Below are 18583 nucleotides of genomic sequence, written 5' to 3'. Positions count from 1 at the left end.
TAAAAATGACAGTATCGCTTTAAAAAAACGACAACTGTTTAGATGAATGTTTCATCGTGAAAAATATATGTCCTCAGGTCTAATATATTGTGGATCGTGTATTGTGTTATGAAATAAGCAACACTTGTGCAAACGAATATCCAAATACACATTGCAATGTGTTATTGGCAAAACGGTATTTTGTTATCTTGTTTTTTTTTTAATTAATGAAGAACCATTAAAGTGTATTCGTCAAAATGAAATTGTCTTGCAATATATTTTTGCACATTTTAAAATCTATTGTGTATTTTATGTTTGAAAATAATTAGTTCAATTCTATACATATCGTCGTATTCTACCTAAACGTATATGTAATAACCACGATAAAAACACGAAAATCTTCTCCAAAATTGATATTAAAAGAAATACAATACAGTGTATAGAAGCAATTATAGATTCGCTAGTGTTCAGACGGACCAGACTGGTATTGATTGTGCTTGCTTTGTCAATCACAGTTTCCGTTGTTTATTGTCATTTAAGCAATGATTTGTAAAAATACGACTATGCCATTTGTTTTCTCACTACTTTAAAACGTATTCGATTACCAAGGTTTACAATCTGGACTTAATGATTTCGGAAAAGGCATCGATTTCTTCAGCCGTCTACATTGTTTCTGACGCTCTTGTTTGATTTCTAAAGGTTAGGTCCTGGGTTTGTTTACGTTTGACAATCGTCTGTTAACAACTATCGTCTGCAAATGTTTCGGCTGATAATCGCTTTAAAAAAAAGATCGATTTCCAGTTAAAGAGAGGGAAAAAAATTGTCAGACTAAAATCGAGTCTGTTACATTAAGGCTGGTTCATTATAACTCGGATAAATACCTTTTTCGGATAAACATTAATTTTTATTTTATTTACACATCCGTTAGTTCGGCGAAACTGCGATAATAAAATGCACGTGTATGATGTAGAATCAATCGTTTACGACTTTTTTGAAAGAAATCGAGAACACTTATGAAATTGCCAATGATTTTTTTAATGAATTCTATAGCAGTTTGCGTGAAATTTATGTCATTCTGGCAATGTCTCAAACACTTTCTATGTAGAGTAGGGAAAACATATCTAAAACGTGTATATAATATGTTGATAAAAACAACAATATAAAACACTCGTACTTATTTTCTGTGAAGGTAAGTGTAAATTGTGCATAATAAAAAGTAAAATAAGAAGTTTTATTTAATGTGTTGAACATTTGTGTCGACTATAATAATTAACTTCGAATATACTTTTTCTTTGGGGGATATTTTATTCGGTTCAACCGCTCCTAGCCTCCTATTGATTGCTTTTAATATGTTATGAAAAACGTGGGTATAAACGCATTCAATAGCATTCATACATAATTATTATAAACTAAGCAATTAAAACAATCGATATATTTTAAGGTAATAAAAAATGTTAAATCACATAGATAGCAAATGAAAGCCAGAGTACACATTTGTTTAATAAACCTAGCATATCTAGTTTTTGACATTTTATGCAATTTAAAAGCACGATCTAGTTTTTGACATTTTATGCAATTAAAATTACTTAAGTAAAATTCTTTAGCTCTTTACATGTATCGAACTTATTACAAGTGATTACATAATCGAGTGTTTGTATCGAACTTATTACAAGTGATTACATAATCGAGTGTTTGTATCGAACTTATTACAAGTGATTACATAATCGAGTGTTTGTATCGAACTTATTACAAGTGATTACATAATCGAGTGTTTGTATCGAACTTATTACAAGTGATTACATAATCGAGTGTTTGAAATCTACAATAGAATCAACGTAATCTTACCTTTCACTAGCGAACTGATAATGATCTTTAACTGTATTGTGATAAAGTTTAATTTGACTTTATTGTCATCGTTTAGATCCAGAACACCAATTTACCGTCTGCTTCAGGTGTGCTTAACTTTGGGCATGCCACCCAAAGGAATAAAATCTTACTTTATTTTATTTTTTTTAGTTGTGTTGCAGTGTTTTTAGGAACTAAGGAATTTAAATCTATTCTGGTCGGCGGGTGATTTGTAGTGTTGTTTCGATAGTGTAATGTGAGCAAAATGCCCGGCGATAAAACGCCATGAAAATACACTAAATATGAGTGGTTTTTTATTTTTTCTTTAAAATGTTATTACAATATATTGCGATTCCTTTTTTCAGATGCGACCACATTATTCTGATATAAAGGTACTGGCTTTAGAAACTCCCAACTTATGACGTCATCGGCAAAGACAGACACTGCTCTTGGACACATCGGCGGACGATGGGTTCGGGAATAAGCACATTGTGCACCGGTAAGAGGTCGGTTTTCATAGCGAATAGTGTACGGAAACTACCGACTATTCGTGAAGATGACGTTGATTCAGACTTTGACGTGGAACATGATCTGGAAATAAATCCGACGGCGGGAAAACTGCACCCAGCGGAATCGCGGGATTCTGGTATAGGCGAAAACGATGTTCCTAATGGATACTTTATTCAAAGACACAATAGTTCCGGGTTTTTGAAAACCTCGCCCGACTCAAGCCCGGAAACTAACAACAACGATAATGACACCGACGAGGAACACCACGTGCGTGTGTCTCGGCCGCATTCGTGTCGTCTGGGTCACAGGGGTCACAGAGGTCAGAGCGCAAACTCGAAAAACGTACACCGAGCTGAGTTGTCTGAGTCACAAATTCGAAATCTTGTCCGTTCGGCCCGAAACCAGACGTCCCGTGGGGCGCATATAATCGAAAACACCGCGTTTGATTTGTCAGACGACAATCTTTCAATTAACAGCGCAAGTTCGATGTCGCCGGACAGACGGCAGACCCAAGGTCGACCGAAAAGCTCGAGGCGGCGATCGAAGGGTCGCAAGAAAAGAACCTCGGGCGCCGTCGATGACATTGACTCTTCCACGGATACTGACGGCGTTAGCGACACGGACATGCTGTCCATACCGGACGAGACGGCGCCGTTCAGTTCAAGAGGCGAAGGCGCGGTGGTCACGCCGCAGCGTAGAGGGTGGGTGCGTAACGATGACTTCACTGACGTCATGATAACGACGTCAGTGACGCCGCGCGTGGGCACCTCCACGGATACGTACCGCGTCGTAAGTGGCACGTTCTCGGACGTTGACGTAAACCTGGCCAAGAAGGCGAGCGAACGCTCCATCTCGAGTATCATACTAACTCCCTTGGAGGGCACGTGTACACCCACTAACTCGGAGTGTTTTGATGTGTCAGGGTCACCCACTGAGTTGTGCTATAACCATTGTGAAGGGGTGAGTGTGTGACATCTATATGTAACTCGCTCTGATGAAAGGAGATTTTAATGCATGTGTTTAAATGAGTTGCGTTCTGAGAAAACTGGGCATAATGCACGTGCGTAAAGTTTCGTCCCAGATTAGCCTGTGCAGTCCGCACAGGCTAATCAGGGACGACACTTTCCGCCTTAACTTGATTTTCGGTAAGGAGTGACTTCCTTGAAACTAAAAATACCATAAAAGCGGAAAATGGCGTCCCTGATTAGCCTGTGCGGACTGCAAAGGCTAATCTGGGACGACACTTTACGCACATTCATTAAGCCCAGTTTTCTCAGAACACGATACAAATTATCGTACCAGGGAAGACACTTTCCGCCTAAAGTCGATTTTCGTCAAGAACTGTCTTCCTTTAAACTAAAAATAAAATAAAAGCGGAAAATGTCCCTGATTAGCTTGTGCGGACTGCGCAGGCTAACCTTGGACGACACTTTACGCACATGCATTAAACTCCTTTTATCACAGGGTGCGTGTCATGTATAATACATATGATAATGTGCCATCTACTTCGTCATCTGCCATTCATAGGTTAAGTTATACACCGCGTATCATATATTTTTAGATTAATTGAAATATGTCACATTATATCATGATTTTTTATCAAATGTGAAATATTTTATATCCAGGTGCTTGTGAAGAATGATCGTGAACCTGAATGTTTACGAAACCTTAAAAATAAAACTAATTGATAGCCGTCAGTAAGATACACGCAATAAGTTGCATGTACTACACAACAATAAATGTAACTTCCACGGCACAAAATTCACACTTTATGTGTTGGTTGTATATACTATGAATATATCGTGTATATATTCTCGAGCGCATCATTGGGTTTCTAGAACCGTATGAATTCTGCTATAGATACATATATTCATGTTGGCAACCGATTTTGCAGGTTGGCTGTATATTGCTGTTTCCAGTGTCTTTAACGATCATTGAAATTAACAAACGTTGGTTTTAATGTCCTCTTAATGCATCCACTTAAATGTCGTCTGCGGGCTTTATCGTCATGACGTCATCACGGCCTTTAATTCTTGTTATTTCTTCTAGAGACTTTATTTAACTGCATGCAATAGAATGTGCTTGCAACATCCAATTACTGAGATTGCGTATTGTAAATTACACAGAAGTGCTAGATTTCAGTAATAATTTTGCTGATATCCGCTGAACACAACATTCTCTTTCTTGACTTATAGTGGTTTTATGCCCCGGCATATGTTGATGCAGGAAGCATAAAGTGACTGGCCCGTCCGCGCGTCCGTTCATACGAGGTTACGAGACTTGACTAATTCAGAAAGTCCAAAGTCGTGATTAACGCAACACGAAGCAATTCGCCTCACATCAATTATGCTTCCTACTATACTTTGTTACTTGCATTGATGATTTGAATATATACAACGTAACACTTGACAACTGAAGGATATCACCACACCCACATCACCTGACTTCACCTGACCTTGACCTTTAAAAGGTCAAAATTCTTGGTTGACCCAAAATTACACGTTTCGTCTAAAAGCAACACTGCTTGCTACAAAGCTTAGCTTATTTTATAAATGTTTTTAATGAACACTTTCAAACACTCCTAGAATCTGACCTCATTTTGACCTCGACATTGACCTACTTTTTGACATTTACTAGGTCAGAAGTTCAAAATTATTGAGAAAAATATGCCGCCTCGTCATGCATCAGTACCGCTTCCTACAAAAACTTGAAACCTTTCATGTATGTTATAAATTAATACTATCGACAAACCCACATGACCTGACCTCATGTTGACCAAGTATTTTTATACTAAGACTTATTCCAATTTGCCAATGAATTAATACTGACAAGGCTTCCGCCGGGTACATCATCGTTAATTGAACGCAGAATCTTGTTATAAATATGCAACAGGAAAGTCCTATATTAGGAATATACAGCTTTTACTCTAAATATACTCTTAATATTAAGAAAAAAAAATAATACAAAGAAAACAAATCATTATATTTATTACAAAGCACGTGTGGTGATACACTCGGGTTTTATCGATACTAGTAATCTTAATTATATTATAAGCTTGTAATCCCACCCCACCCCCAAAAAAAAAATAAAAAATAAAAAAATACATTTCTTTAGATTGTCTGAATAATCTTTCTATATTATCAAATACGTCCTGATTCTGGAAACGTCCAGATACTGCAGGATCGGGTCACATATGCAGTTTGCCATCAACTTCTTACTCAAGTACCAGTTTCAAAGAACTTCACACGCTTGTTGTTAGTCGCTTTACACACACACCTTATTATCCACTGCTACTATTGTTGATTCGTCTGCTACTGTGCCCCCAGGAGCAAGAACTGGTCCCCTGGGTGGTTATCAGTAACCATAGTTACGACAGACTTGACGGGTTCTGGCGAGTTCGAACCCAAGCTCTGCTGGCGCAGGTATACACTAGACCTTGCTGGACTGGTTTGAGTGGTGTCTTGTCTTTGATAGAGTTATTCTTGGTTTTAAACTTTTTAGACATTCTTACTGATCTAAAATGTGTCTCTTTTTGTTTTAAGAACGTTTGATCTATGGTTTCTGACTACATATACTATGGCTGTAAGAACGTTTGATCTATGGTTTCTGGCTACATATGCTATGGCTGTAAGAACGTTTGATCTATGGTGTCTGACTACATATACTATGGCCGTAAGAACGTTTGATCTATGGTTTCTGACTACATATACTATGGCTGTAAGAACGTTTGATCTATGGTTTCTGACAACATATACTATGGCTGTAAGAACGTTTGATCTATGGTTTCTGACTACATATACTATGGCTGTAAGAACGTTTGATCTATGGTTTCTGACTACATTTACTTTGGCCGTAAGAACGTTTGATCTATGGTTTCTGACTCCATATACTATGGCCGTAAGAACGTTTGATCTATGGTTTCTGACTACATATACTATGGCCGTAAGAACGTTTGATCTATGGTTTCTGACTACATATACTTTGGCCGTAAGAACGTTTGATCTATGGTTTCTGACTACATATACTATGGCCGTAAGAACGTTTGATCTATGGTTTCTGACTACATGTACTATGGCCGTAAGAACGTTTGATCTATGGTTTCTGACTACATATACTTTGGCTGTAAGAACGTATGATCTATGGTTTTTGACTACATATACTATTACTGTAGGAACGTTTGATCTATGGTTTCTGCCTACATATACTATGGCTGGTGACAAGTGTAGGGCAAGGTTGTGGTTCAATTAACCCATTCATTCCTAGTGGACTCTCCCATCCTTCTAAATTGGATCAATTTATTTCCAAAATTAGGGATTTCTAGTACATTTATTTCTATATTTAGAATATTTCTTACAGAAATTCCTTTATGCAAGCAGTGCAGACCATCGGTGTCTCATCTGGGTCAACGCTGTTTTGCAAGTTCCTTTTTTCTTATCGATTCTTTGAGGCCTCACTACACATCACTAGCAAAAACAATTCATTTGCTAGTTCTAAATTAGAACAGTTCTTTGAAGTACACTCTGCATACTTTACTATATTTTTGGTGTGATACGGTAAACTTTCTCTTGTACATTCTTCGAGGCTTGTGTGTCTATTATCAGTAATAGCATAAGTGGTATTTGTTTATTTGAAATGTTAACGCGGTTTACACATTATTGTTATTTGCATATTTGCAATGAACACGTGGTTTACATGTCATTGATTTGTTTATTTGCAATCATCATGCGGTTTACGCGTCATTGATAGTTTCATATTTGCAATGAAAACGTAGTTAACATATCATTTATATTTGTATATTTGCAATGATCACTTTGTTTACGCATTATTGATATTTGTATATTTACATTCGTCACGTTGTTTACGTATTTTTGTTTGCATATTCAAAATGGTAAGCAAATCATTTGTAAATAACCTGCGAGGTCAATCGTTTCGTCCGCATGTACATGTATGCAGCCACCTAATTACTGAACCTCTTTCCCACCCTTCATATTCATGGATACACGTATATCAAATCCAACACGTCTTTAATATAAAATGTGTGCTGTGAGTTTTTGTATCTACCCTTCTCCACCATATATCGGAAACATTATTGGAACCTATTGTATTGATTTCTGTGGCTACAACATGTTTATTATATGAGTGTTTTAACACATTCATGTACACTTAAAATTCATTACAGTATGCTAAAATTGCAATATTAGACACAGTTCCATACATGATTTTTTTTATTTCAATTTATAAATGTGTAAATAGATCAATTGACTATACCTTTTTTCTATAGGAGCATTTATGATGTCCAATCAAATCACGATACAACAAAAAATCGAACAAGATAAACACAGTCGGACTAATAAAAATTCGTTTATGTTAGGCTTTTTTTCTGTGTGGTTATGGGAAAATCTTCTAACAATTTAGAAACGGCAGAGGTTCTTATATCTGTATGTACTTTAATTTATATAGTCGTATATTAATGTTATAATCCGAGGTGTTTATCAGCAAGGATACTAAATAGACAAGCGTTTTTTTAAGCGTTGTTAAATTCAGGCTCATGTTCTGGTGTGTGTTTTTTATAAATGAGTTACATATTTGCTGCAACTATAAATATGTAGAATTTGAACATTAACATTAATTTACTGTTTGTGGTTTGTTTAAATGATAGTACTTACACTCAGATTATTTTTGGCGTAAATAGTCGTCTTATCAAACCTCACTATTCCGTCGTGTGTTTTCACAGAATTTGGAAGATCTTGTGTCCTCGTTAGTCAGTGCAATCGAGCGTCTCTGGTCACGTGACTTGGTGACGTCTTCGGACTTTGAGCACGTGATGAAGGGACTGCGCTACCAATTGGTTGCCATGGCGATGGGCCACATGTGTCGCCAGGCGACACCGAGAATCGAGGTGAAGGTGAGTCACGAATGATAGCAAAACCGATATTAGACTTACTAGCGCTCATTCGGTCGTTATCGGCTCAGGTACTATTTAAAGCCCTGGTACTTTTAATTCTACAACAATGTAACCAAGGTATGGAAAATACGCTTAAAGGGGCCTTTTCACAGATTTTGGCATTTTTTAACTTATTCATTAAATGCTTTATATTGATAAATGTAAACATTGGATCGTAAAAGCTCCAGTAAAAAATCAAGAATAAAATAAAAAAAAAGGAAAAGAACATTGCCCGGAGCAGGTTTCGAACCAGTGACCCCTGGAGTCCTGCCAGAGTCCTGAAGTAAAAACGCTCAAACCTACTGAGCTATTCCGCCGAGTACACATACTAAACGTATTTTATACCTTATATAAGCAATCTTCGTAGTTTCACAAAATTTAACGACAAAAACAGAACTCTCCAAATTATTCAATCGTTTCGCGTTGCAACGCTTTATAATTTTTAGGTTTTAAAATCGTCAAAAGATGCATATAATGGCTATATTAGAGCATGGTAAATGTTCAGTATTACTGTTTCCTCACAAATATCATAACCAAAACGAAAATTTGCGAATCTGAAACAACTTTTTTTCAATTTTGTCAATTTACCAAAGCGTGAAAAGATCCCTTTAAAGGAACCAAGCCATACTCCAGCGTACTTTTTAGTATATTTACGAACCACGGGTACTTTGTTGAATACTGAAGAATACCCGGGGTATTTTAAAGTAGTTCCTTAGCAAGGAAGCTATCTAGGTCTTGAGTAAAAGCTATAATTGACTTAATTTTTCTCACAAACAAAATTTTTCAGGTATGTTAAACGGATCTCATTTTAAAACGGGTATGCACACTTTTTTTCTCAAAACAATTCGTCTTATTCATCACAGTTTGTGTACATTGTGTTATGCCATCTATGTTTTGATATGTATTCATTTTATTTATCAGCGTCATTCTCCTCCCAAATAGACTATTCTGGACCACAACGTTCTTCATGCTTTACACTTACTAAAATTGCGATGGAAATATTTGAATTAAATATGTGTAGTGTGTGTGTATAATATATATGATGTATGCAAAATATAGTCCTCTGCATGCAATCGATGTTCCTTTAGACGTCATGAACACTTGCTATGGTGTGGTGACACTCACAAGATAGGGGAAGAAGTCAGCTAAATATGAATGTTAAAGATATAATTAATTTGATTAATACTTTATCAGTTATAGGCTGTATTGTTACCTCTGATAAAACCATTTAAACCTTTTTTATTGTAAATGGCGTTACGGCATTACGCCATATAATAGCAGACCATTGTGATTTTAAATGATGAGATGTTTATGGCTCCCCCCCCCCTTCCGCCCCCGTCTTTCCTGTTCTAACCGGAAATCTAGGTTCCGCCCCAGTCACCGTCAGTGATGATATTTTATAAATAAGTATTGCAACCCAAACGCGTGTCGAAATCACGTATCAATTTTTAAGCATGCGTATTCCCTGATAACCCCATTAGCAAATGAACTATTAGAATAGTCATATAAATGTCGCTGTATGTTATGACAAACGCTTGATCTGCATCTAATGTTATTTTCAAACTGTTGTTTAGTTGATTATTTGTTTAACATTTTAAAGCCTGCTAAAGATATTGCAAAGCGCCCGAATTAACAGTTTACTTCGTGATTAGATAAGGATTTTACTCATGAAATTCAAAGCTCGTCGAATAAAAATAACCAAATTTGAATGTCTGTAATTTCAGTTGATCTTTCTGTACTGCATATCGTACTGTTTGTGGTTCCGCTCTCTGAACCGAGAGAATAACGCATATATTATTCATTTCTGCGCAGACACTTATTGTCTGGAAACACTGGACATAATGATTTACTTTCTAACGTTTTTCGTTAATGTTCAAGAACAATAATGGCAACTTTCAATTACATTCCATCGATTTAGTGTCGAATTTAAGTGGACCACAGAGACGCCTGTTATTCCATTCGTATGAACATGGTCGTTTTATCAATGGTTAAGAAATTATAAGTGGTGGTGGGTTTTTGTTTTTGTCAAACACACCATGTTTAATAAATTGTCAAACCATGAATTTAAGAGGCGCTTGTTATTCCATTCGTATGAGCATGGTCGTTTTATCCATTGTTAAGAAAATATAAGCGGTGATGGGTTTTTGTAAAACACGTCATGTTCAATAAATGGTCAAACAATGTGCCCCCTATTTACAAAGGGCTGTACAATTAGTGGTGGTAACACTCTAGTAATTGATTTATTACTTTACTAGCACGCTAAGTAAATAACATAGCAAATGTTTGGCAAAAACAAAACAAAACAACAACTAGGTAGTTATTTTATCTTATTTGGTTTATTGACAGAAAAACTGGAATTTCACTCGTGTGGACAATACGCATAGCTCATTTGGTAAAATAAACCAGTTGGCCTGAATGTATTACCATGTTAAGGAAATCCACTTAACCAGGTGCTTTGAAAAAGTCTGTGAGAAAAGTCCTTATTTTTACTGACATATTCGCTTGAGTTCATCATTCAATCATCATATGGTATTATATCAGTTTTATTTATACAAGATTTTAGAGATCTTCATCTATAATCAATTCGTTACTTTCAAACTCGCTGAATATCCATTGTTTTGAACGGGTTAACAACTAATCACAATTTCTGGTTCACATGTAATTTATCAAATATGAAAGTATGGATATTGTTTGATTTACCTGAAGTACAAACATACCAGTGTGAACATATAAATGTCCATTTCCTTCTAGCATTGCTGTTTATTAGATTTTGGTCTGAAATGTAATGATATTTCTTTTGAATTAAACCTGTTATCGCAACCTATGGGGCATAGCAATAACGCAAAAATCGCCAGATTCGGTATGTTAATGTTTATTGAACTATATATAGTATTACAATGCTAACGTGACAAACAATTTGACTCCGCATTCTTGAGCTAACAAGACATTATTTGAAGTTTCATTTTTCACCCTGTTTGAAGAGGCGTGATTAAAAAAGTGTCAACCACATGACGTCATTTGCGCGTCAAAATCAGTGTGGTCTCCTATAAATGTCGTCTGCAACCATTGGCACGTCCAGTTGTCTATTGGTGTACCAATTGGGTCGGTTATAAAGTTTTTGCGTACGTCTCATAAGCAAATAAGAAATTAACAAATGTACGTTTACAAGTGTTTTCTGTGAATTTATGCATCTGACGTTGATGAAATTAAATAATTAACACGGATTTATATAGGTGGTAAGGTTGCTTTACTAATATCAACGGAACAATGCAGTCGATATAATTGTCAAGGCGCGCTGTTTTCAATTATAGATGGACACGCTTAGTTTGTATTTGCAAGATATTTAATGGAATTGATTGCTGTTTAAAATAAACTTAACAATAAGCACTTGAAATACTTGACATTTTTGGCTTTGTCGTGAACATTGCATGTGCACCTACATTTTAATCATATAGTGAACCACGAAGTAGCAAAGTATTAAAAACCTCCAACTAACTAACTTATTTTTTTTGCGAAAATAAGTGACAGAAAACTGTGAATCGATGCACAGCGAATGAAAAAAATTCTAATTCTATTTCAAAATACTTTTCTCTAATATAACTGTGCTATAAATGGTGTGACAGTTGTATGCGTTTTACAAAGTGATTTATCTTACTTTTACAGCGAAATCGGTTGATTAAAGCCCCGTTTATTAAATTTCTGCTATAATCAACGGCACGTGCTACGTTGTTAGGCTACGCTGTAAACAAATTAAGTTCCTTGTATATAACAACTAAATGCTATATTGATGTTATAAAACTTTTAGATTTGCAATTCAATATGAACAAAATTGTAATTAATAACGCACGACTCTTTGTCACAGAACGATATTATGATTGAAAAAAATGATTATTTGATCAGCGGTTATTTTTGGAACGCGGAGTAAATACACTTACCTTGGTTACACTGCAGACATTATCAAAGTACGACAAACACACGTGAAAACTAATTTTGTTTTTAATAAAAAGGTTTACTGAATAAAAAGTGGGATAAATAGATTAGTGTTGATTATAGATCAGGTTTATCATGCTCGGCACGAAAACGAAAAAGCACTCGCCAAGGCTCGTGCTTTTTGTTTTCTAAGCCTCGCATGATAAACATGATCTATAATCAACACTAACCTATTATTCTCTCTATATATGCACTTATTATCTCAATTCATACGTTTTTTGTTTGTTTTAGACAATTTAAAACACGCCTATGAATCATTGAGAAAACTTTAACCTGATGCATGTTGTATATGTAAATGTTATTTTAAGATAATGATAGTTTTGAACAAATGCCAATGAATAGGTGAAAAATTACACATTCTTACGTATAGTGGTGTTACTCAAACAATTCCATTACCTTAAATTATATTATGCGGGCGAAAGCGTGTTGTTCACAATGACACAAGTAAAAGTTGTTTGCAGAGGAAAAGTGTTTTAAATTATTTTCTTTTTCTGTATTTGCATTACACAATATGCCTATTCAGAAACAATATTTGTGCAAATGATATTTCGTTTTGTTAATAGCACACGTTCTATGTACAGTGGGCGTTGACCAGATATTCAATGGAGTATATTATTTGCATTTAAGATAATATAGAAAGAGTGCGTTTATTTTACTTGCGTTGGATTACAGCTATTTCTGTTTGGAACGCTTGTCTAGACTTTATGTAAAGCCTCTTTAGGTCAAATGAATGTCAAATAATCGTAAGAAAACATAAGTCACATCATCTTAAGAAATCAAATGTCATATGATCATTCGAAAACTAATGGCACATGGTTATTAGAAAACGAATGTCCACTGGTCATAAGAAATCAAATGTCAAATGATCATAACACAAAGACTGTTGAATGATCATGATAAAACAAATGTCAAATGGATATTACAGAAAAAATGTCACACGGTAATAAGAAAAACGAATGGCACATTATCAGACGACAACGAATGTCACATAATTGTAAGACAACGAATGTCACATAATTGTAAGACAACGAATGTCACAGAATCACGAGAAACGAATGTCATAGAAAAATAAGCCAACACATGTCACATGATCATAAAAAATATGTCAAATAATAATAAGAAAACGAATGTCAAATTGTCATAACAAAAATAATGTCACATTGTCGTAAGAAAACGAATGTCATATGATCCGAAGAAACAGATTGTCACATAATTATAGGACAACGCTTGCTACAGAATCATAACACAACACATGTCACAGAATAAAAAACAACAACGAATGTCACACAAACGTACGGCAACGAATGTCACAGAATCACAAGAAACCGAATGTCACAGAATCATGAGAAACGAATCAGAAGATAACAAATGTAACATGATCATAAAAAACGTGAATGAAGAAAAATGAAGAACTTTACAGATTCTAGAATCTTTCAGTGATTGTGTTTGATGAAAATGTGTGAAAATATTTGGATTAAATGAATTAATTTGCCCAAGTAGTTGTAAACACACATCAAAGCTTTACATGACAATTTCAAGATAAAGTTTTATCCTAAATTTTCCATATTGCAAAGCACACCTCATAAATGTAGATGTAAATTACTAATTCAAGTCGAGAATAATTATGCAAATGGGAACATGCAATAGTTAAAAGTTAGGTTTCAATTCAAACATGTGAATTAATGAAACATACCACAACTGTACTCCCTTTCTATTATCAATATCTAACGATCAGACAGTATTAAAGCACGCCAAATGCTTTTATTGTTTTTTTTTTGTTTCTTGTTTTTTTTTGTTTTGTTAGAATGGTCTGAACTAACTTATCGTGGTGGAAATCAGAGGAATTGGTTGAAAATTCTCTACATTAAATATAAATCACTTTTAAATAATGAGATCTATATCGACTTAGCTTTAAACCACTATTTACGTGTAAAGTCGATTCAACATCTGCTTAGTGGATACCTAGAGCTCTTGGAACGTATCAAGTCATAACTACATAATGTTAACTAGTGGAAAAGCACAAATTTTGGTGCATTAAGTAAGTTAGCCCCAAATCTAATCCATCACTCACGATGGCTCATTCTTCATTCGGTATGATAGTTGTTGTTTGTTTAGATCATTCTTCTGATCGATGACTTCCAACATTTTTATCATAGCCGACGTATCGATGACATCAAACTGGCTGACTATTGAGTTAAGTAAAAAATAAACTATAAATTGTCTTACCATATAACTACATTAAGTATGTTCCAATGCAAATTGGCATTTGTCGAGTTTTTTTTAGTTTTTTTTATAATATATCGAAGTTTTTTTAAATACATATTTTAACAGTGGGGTGGTGTTTTTAGTTTAAATACATATTTTAACAGTGGGGTGGTGTTTTTAGTTTGAATATATATTTTAACAGTGGGTTGGTGTTTTTAGTTTAAATACATATTTTAACAGTGGGGTGGTGTTTTTAGTTTATACCTTTTATGATAATACAGCGACCACAGTTATAAATCAGTTGGTATTTTGAGATAACAGTCGCTGAATTTGGGTTTAGCTATTTGCAATCTGTGTTTTTCAAGTGTAAAAATATAGTGATTTTACAGATTTTTCTTTTATGTATATTAAGCTATATATCAAGATCAAATCAGTTTGAGTTTGTATGCTCCTTGAAACTGGACGACATCTTGGTATAAAACATGGTCTAAGAGATTGTACACATGTCTTTTTCATTGTTCTAAATTTCACGAAGAACGTAACATTCACAATTTTTCTTGGTATATTGCAAACAGAGAAGAACTCGATTTTATCTAATGAAATCGAAAACAGATCTGACATTGAAGAAAATTGTATTATACTTATTTAATATTTAATTTAATTGATATTTTATTATGTTTCATAATGCGAAAAGTATAAACATACAAATATTCACAACTCATGCATTTATACTGTGACATGTCTGTATATTGTATTTTGGGCCGGTGGCCTTTAATTACGAATTAAATGGTCTTGTCTTTTTCTCTGTATAGTATCTATCAAACTAGCATGCTATACAACTATTTCTGAACTGAACACATATGTTTAGTATTCTCTTCTTTATGTAGGTCAGTGGATGTTTGTGCAAGAGGGCTGTTATGCTATTAAGTTCTGCGATGATGTTATGTTGTGCACCCTTTATGCAATGCCGCTGTTATTAAATGTTCCGATTTCAGGGAGAGCAGACGAACATTTTCACAGATGAGACTTGGCGCGTGCAGATTCGTCTGCGAGCGGAGGATGAGGAGGTGGGTGTGACGTCATGAAAACTGAAAACTCCTATCTTGAGTATAAAATCAATTTAAAAGTGTATCCAAGAGTCCACAATGTCAATCTTTTAGCGTCTCTTCAAATTGATTTGTATTGGATTGGTGTAATGGCTCATACTTGTAATTTCTAGTGTCGCTAACATACTGTTTAGTTAAACGTTCGATTGGTACTAACGTTTATTATCGCCATCAGAAATCACAAATAATACAACGAGCATTTATTTAAATTTCAAACATGCTCTAAATGTATAAATTATTCGCTCCCAGTTGGTATAGTTATTATTATACTGTTATCAGTCCAAGGTATGTGAGCAGTTGCGACAAAAACAGTTTGAGCATCGCATACTCAACTCGTCTTGTCGTCTGCATTCCTGTAGCGTCGCGCGTACCTTCATTAATACTATATTTCTGCCTTTTCGTTACATTAGTGACGACAATTTCATTACGGTGATTGTTTGTAGATCATAGAAACATCGGAGAGGACGTTAGCGCTGCACCTGTGTAACAAGGGGCGGCAACTTACCAGAGAGGACATCTCCATCTTACTTGCGGAACATCTTAAATCCATAGAAAACCTTCAACAAGTACAAGACGCATTCAGGCACCAAGATCAAACAGAATCTCTTTACAGCAGCTGTAAAACAGCTAGAGAGAGTGCATCCGAAACTCGAAAACTGTTAAACAGGCGACCCCAAAGCGCATCAAAACTGAGAAAACTGAATTCGGATAGTACCGCCACTTCGGATACGTTGACTATTCCTTTAAGAACGAATATCAATAATAATCGCGTTGAATTACCGCCAATCGCGCCAAATGATAAATCAAAAGGACCATATTCTAAAACTCTGACTAGCAAAAGGAAAATAAAAGCTGTTTCTGTGACGAGGAAATCTAACTCAACGAATGAAAATTGTGAAGCTTTACGAGTTGTTTCCCCTGAGGTTGATTCAGTTATTAACAACCATGACGAAAACTTACCCAATGAATTAACAGAGATAGAGGTATGTTATATTTGTATCGTAAGGTTCTCTTCGGTAAACACTGTGGCAATTTTTGCCAATACATTTATGTAGAGAAATATGTTTTTATTAAAATGGCGATAAGGTGTTTACGGCGTCTAAAGTAATAAATGTTTAGTCAATTATACAATACTAGTACTTATAATTCATGATAAGTGTCCTGTGAAATGAACAATTCCTGCGTTTGATAAAAAGAATACCATTTTCAAAATACTTTATTTTTTGTAATCTAAAAATCAACATTTCCCAGCCCCATGAAACTACTTTATATCATTGTATCGAATATATTATATACAGATATCAACAGCAAATTATGAATTGCATATGGTCATTTGTATGGTTTATTGAATCAAAATGTTGCGAAATTTGTAACTATCAAAGACGCGAAAAGCCAATTCTCCACCTACACCATGCTTTGATTTGTGAAGCTACAATGTAGGCGGATATCTATCTTGTCGGCAATATCGGGTGTTTATTTATTATGATCGCATGTATTGATATTATCTCAATGATGTCTACGAGACTATTGATGTCTGCAATAGCCAATAACCGAGGCGAGCAAGTTTAACCCATATATGCCTAGCGTCTAGAAAAAAGGCCTTGACAAACAGCGTAGACCCAGATGAGACGCCGCATGATGCGGCGTCTCATCAGGGTCTGCGCTTTTTGTTTAAAGGAATTTCTGTAAGAAATATTCTAAATATAGAAATAAATATAATAGACATCCCTTATTTTGGAAATAAATTGATCCAATTTAGAAGGATGGGAGAGTCCATTAGGCATAAATGGGTTAAACTGTATTATTTGAGTACTGATGGCCATGTCATGATAGAACTATTCTGATTTGCATTTGAATTGAAATGGTTCTCATAAATCAACGACAGCCTGCTACCTGCGTTTGATTCTATTATTATAACCGTTTAGTATGTCACTATAAGATCATACCGTTCCATAGCTATACGTGATACTGTGTATTCAAATAATAGTAACACGCAAGGCCCAGATGACTCATTTCGTTGTCCATGTTACTCGAATGTGAAATTTATAGTTTGGCTGAAAATAATATGTTTTGTTTGCTACTTACATGCTTGAGACTAATGTTTTGACCAAACGTTATGTTAGTTGGTTAAATATGTGGTAACTAGAAGTCGGTAGACATGTCTCTCTTTGACTAACTCGTTGACCAACATTCGTAGTTTATCGGAAAAATATGTGAATAAATTTAGTGTTCTAATGGGTGGTCTCAATTGGGTCTAGTTTTTTACCACTTGCCACCCTTTAAGAACTGTGCCGAGATATCAGTGAGACATGCATTCTGATCAGGTTTTAGGGAAATTTAGCAATAAATGTCAATTCTAGTATGTTCACACGGTAAATGTTGAAGCGACCGATTGGCGACGGGTCAATACTTTTAAGGCGACACAAAGGCCCCACATGAACACGCTGTGCTCATCGGAGGTTGTAGATATTATTAGACCTTGACTTAAACCAGTTTCACATTTACGTTAAGAACATGTGTCACATTTCAGTCGGAAGACATAGCGCTGTTCGAGGAACTGAAAGAAGCGTTCCGATTGCTGTGGCCGGCCTTGACCTTGGTGACAGTGCAGGCCCTCGTAGCTGAATATAGGCGAAGGGAGGCAATTCTAATACTCAGAGTTGTCGAACATGCGCACTCACGATCGAAACTGGATGAGGTAAGGAATTAATAATACAGCTCACAGTTTACTGTCGTCGATAATATGAACCACATTTTTCCGTCATATCGGACGACACCGTTAGTCTTAGCTTTAAACTATGCATGCTTACTCGATCGCATTTGTTGGAATCGAATCGTAAAGAAAACCTTATACACCTCATCGATATAGTTGAAGAGTTATCATTTATGGAAACTTCATTTGTATCAAACTTCTTGCAGCGGTTGCGCTTCATGCATGTTAAATTGCAATCGTGGCCCATCATTTAATAAATTGAAATTCTTCGAGTTGTTTAGTCAATGAAAA

The 18583-nt window shown here is 35.3% G+C and overlaps 1 protein-coding gene and 2 long non-coding RNA genes across 10 annotated transcripts in view; 1 reads left to right on the top strand and 2 right to left on the bottom strand.

The window, feature by feature from the left end:
* LOC127881714 (uncharacterized) overlaps positions 1–18583 on the bottom strand; it is a 515289-nt gene that overhangs the window by 381961 nt on the left and 114745 nt on the right. The window lies entirely within an intron of this gene.
* The window catches only part of LOC127881606 (uncharacterized), a 135640-nt gene that overhangs the window by 56115 nt on the left and 60942 nt on the right, over positions 1–18583 (top strand). For all 8 annotated transcript variants that reach the window (XM_052429621.1, XM_052429620.1, XM_052429619.1 and 5 more), the window contains exons 2-6: positions 2190–3294; positions 8069–8239; positions 15469–15540; positions 16023–16562; positions 18110–18277. In XM_052429621.1, the coding sequence (XP_052285581.1) occupies positions 2293–3294; positions 8069–8239; positions 15469–15540; positions 16023–16562; positions 18110–18277 (1953 nt within the window). In that variant the 5' untranslated portion in view covers positions 2190–2292. The remainder of the gene's footprint in view (positions 1–2189; positions 3295–8068; positions 8240–15468; positions 15541–16022; positions 16563–18109; positions 18278–18583) is intronic.
* LOC127881722 (uncharacterized) overlaps positions 1–18583 on the bottom strand; it is a 264293-nt gene that overhangs the window by 240474 nt on the left and 5236 nt on the right. The window lies entirely within an intron of this gene.

The sequence above is a fragment of the Dreissena polymorpha genome, chromosome 5 (assembly GCF_020536995.1).
Source record: "Dreissena polymorpha isolate Duluth1 chromosome 5, UMN_Dpol_1.0, whole genome shotgun sequence".
Taxonomy (NCBI): domain Eukaryota; kingdom Metazoa; phylum Mollusca; class Bivalvia; order Myida; family Dreissenidae; genus Dreissena; species Dreissena polymorpha.
This window is presented reverse-complemented; position numbering and strand designations above follow the sequence as displayed.